This window comes from Paramisgurnus dabryanus, chromosome 6, assembly GCF_030506205.2.
Source record: "Paramisgurnus dabryanus chromosome 6, PD_genome_1.1, whole genome shotgun sequence".
Taxonomy (NCBI): domain Eukaryota; kingdom Metazoa; phylum Chordata; class Actinopteri; order Cypriniformes; family Cobitidae; genus Paramisgurnus; species Paramisgurnus dabryanus.
The window spans coordinates 33,503,577-33,507,005 of record NC_133342.1 but is presented as its reverse complement, the minus strand read 5'-3'; the positions used below and the strand labels follow the sequence as shown (position 1 = coordinate 33,507,005).

At 42.1% G+C, this 3,429-nt stretch overlaps 1 gene segment (V, D, J or C); it reads left to right on the top strand.

Annotated features, from left to right (window-relative positions):
- Positions 1–432: 432 nt before the first annotated feature.
- On the top strand, positions 433–1,043 carry LOC141282357 (T cell receptor alpha variable 20-like). The segment is given in 2 exon segments: positions 433–508; positions 724–1,043. Coding segments are annotated over 2 exon segments (396 nt in total).
- The last annotated feature ends 2,386 nt before the right edge of the window (positions 1,044–3,429 follow it).

Here is a 3,429-nt window from a genome sequence, read left to right as displayed (position 1 = left end):
ATCATCAGAATCATCCACTCAACACAATATTAAGAGTGTAACACTGTCAGATTCAGCTTTATATTACTGTGCTCTGAGAGCTGCAGCCCAGTGATACAAAATACCTGAGAGTCTTTACAAAAACTTAATGTGCTATAAACTGTCTTTAATCAAACCACATCAAACCACTATTAGTTTTTATAAACCACAGCTCTAGAAATAAGAGTATGTGGCCACACCTGTGAATTTGGGAGATTATAATATAATTTATGTGTTATTTAAACTGTGCCACCTCATGACACTGCAGGAGAAGATAAATAAACCTCTAAGCACATTTAATTGAATCTGCATACAGAAGTCATCACCACAAAACACTGACAGTGAATTTGCTTCAGAGGGGAACAATGTGTCTCACACATCTACTTCACTATTAAATACAGTATGTGACTCAATATGTCAGATTCAGCTTTATATTATTGTGCTGTTAAAGTAGGAGCCCAAAAGGAGGAGCTTGCTGAGAACATCCTCTGTTAGACTGAATTTACTTCAGTAAGTTTATGTTGCCAGTGAAATAAAAACATCATCATAAAATGATGCTGTTTGTTTATATTTTACTATTTTCTTTTGCAGGTATGTTTTCTTTTCCAGATTGTCAGGAAATTATTTGCTTTACTTTTTCTATATACTGTAAGACTCTATGCTAACTACATGTTAAACATACGTTTTATCTTTGTTTTTCTGCAGTAAAGAGTTTTGGGAATATTACTCCAGTTCACACTGAGATGTACAGGACAGAAGGAGAAAATATTTCTCTATCCTGCGACTACTCTTCAGCAGTGAGTCTATATTGGTATCGCCAATATCCCAGATCAGCTCCTGAATTTCTTTTCCTTATTCTACATGCTACAGGTAAAGTTTTACAAAAGTCTGAAGTTGTGGATCCTCGATTTACTGGAAAACTAAATGAGAAGAAAACCCAAGTGATTTTGGAGATCTCTTCTGCTCGACTAACAGACTCTGTAATGTATTACTGTGCCATGGAGCCCACAGTGACAGGAAACTGAAGTACAATGTACAAAAACTCAAACAAAGTTACAGTAACAAAAGCTACAGACACAACACAACACCACATATTTCAATCAACATCAGTGATTCTTCAATTCAAATGGAATGCACTGACTGATGAAATGTAGACGTCAAATACAATGTAAATCACTATGAAAAAAGTTATACACAGTAAAATGTTCAATAAACACTGCTTTGTGTTTATATAATCCACACACAGAAGGGTGTTATAAAGACTGGTGTTAAAAATTTAACACTGAATCAGTGTTGAAGTTAATGAGATAATGAAGTGATGATTAAGACATTAATGGTGAACATCTGCTGGGTCATTCTGTGTCAAATCAACTACATTATGGAAATTTCCCTAGAAATGTTTTCCACGGTTTTTGGTTAGGGAAGATGTGGATTGTTTTTGTCGGCACTACATCTTCTACACACTTCCTTATGAAACACGTTACCGTTTCTGAGTACACCTCTATGTCGCCATCAGACGCTGCCCGGAACATGTCCCAGTCCACGTGATCAAAACAGTCCTGTAGTATAGCGTCTGATTGGTCTTCCCAGCATTGAATCATCCTGAGGGCGGGTGCTTCCCGTTTCAGTTTCTGCCTATAAGCAGGCAGCAGCAGAATGGAAGAGTGATCCGATTTGCCGAAAGGTGGGCGTGTGAGAGGTTTGTAGGCGTTCCGGAAGGGAAAATAGCAGTGGTCCAGTGCACGGTCGCCACGCGTGTTGATGGTGATGTGTTGAAAATATTTCGGAGCTATTGTTCTGAAGTTGGCTTTGTTAAAGTCCCCCATAACAATAAACGCTGCATCTGGGTGCGCGGTTTCCTGCTCACTTATATTCCCATACAGTTCCTTGAGTGCCTGGTCTGTGTTGGCTTGTGGGGGAATGTAAACAGCGGTGACTATGACAGCTGTGAATTCCCTCGGTAGCCAGAATGGTCGACACAGAAGCATATGAAATTCCAGATCAGGGGAGCAGAAGGATTTAATAGTGTGTAGGTTCCTTTCATCACACCACGAGTTGTTGATAAAGAAACAAACGCCCCCACCTCTGCTTTTCCCTGTGAGCTCTTTCGATCTGTCCGAGCGGTGTACGGAGAACCCCGTGAGCTCGATGGCTGAGTCTGGAACCATTGCAGACATCCAGGTTTCTGTGAGGCAAATAATGCAACAGTTCTTTGTTTCTCGTTGGTATGAGATACGTGCCCGCAGTTCGCAAAGTTTGTTGTCCAGTGACTGAACGTTAGCCAACAAAATTGATGGGAGAGGAGGTCGGAGGGGACGACGTCTGAGTCTGACAAGGACGCCGGCTCTCTTCCCTCTTTTCCGGCGGCGTTTCCTCGGTCGTGCCCGTGCAGCCCAGACAAAGGGCTCCGATGCGGTGTCTGTAAACAAAACGCCGGCGTTCAGGAACTCAAAGTCCGGTTTGCGTTCCGCAACGTAGGAACCAATGTTTAAAAGCGTGTGTCTGTCGTAGACAGTTATACAAACAACATCCAACACGTTGAGCAACAAAAAAACAAGTAAGACAAACGAAAAACTGCAAAGTTTACTCGGAGCTCGTAACACGGCTGCCATCCTCGGCGCCATCTTGGACCACACCAGTGCCAGAGGTGTCAAATCCATGTGCCAGGAGTAAAAGTCCTCCCCAGTATTTTGTTCCAATCACCTGGATTTGCTAATTAGTACAGTTTTTCAGCAGGAGGTGACCTCCTGGTTCGTTGGTGTTTTAAGCCCTCAACCAAGCCTTCAAGGCAGCGCTGTCTGGAAGGCACTCCCCATGCCCCGAGCGTTTCAGCCAATCACAGCACTGGTGCTAGATATCGAGCCTTCCGCCAGCTTCTGGCAGTTTGAGCTCACCGGTGGTCAGGTGAGTAGTGCAGATATGGTAAGATAGGAATGTGACTGTATTTGAATTCAGCTCGAAATGTTTTGAGCATTCAAGGGACGTGTTACCGCGTTTTCATGTGTCTGTGGCGCAACTTTTTTATGTGCCAGTTTCACGTATTGGTTGCTCAATTGTTTTTAGATGCTTAGATTTGGGGTTTTCGTCTGATTTTTAAACTGTTTTCAAGCAAGGATAAAGTTGCGTTTGGCATAAATGCGGATGTCATTTTAAGCATTGGTTTATTTGTCAGAATTTTAAATTCCCCAAGAACCCCAATCACAAGCAACAATGGTAAGAAATTAGGAAAATCAATTGTGCAACCAATACGTGAAACTGGCATGAAAAAATGCGCCACAGACACGTGAAAACATGGTAACACGTCCCTTAAACGCTCGAAACATTTCGAGCTGAATTCAAATACATTCACATTCCTATCTTACCAAAAACTGCTGATCACTACTCACCTGACCAACGGTGAGCTCAAACTGC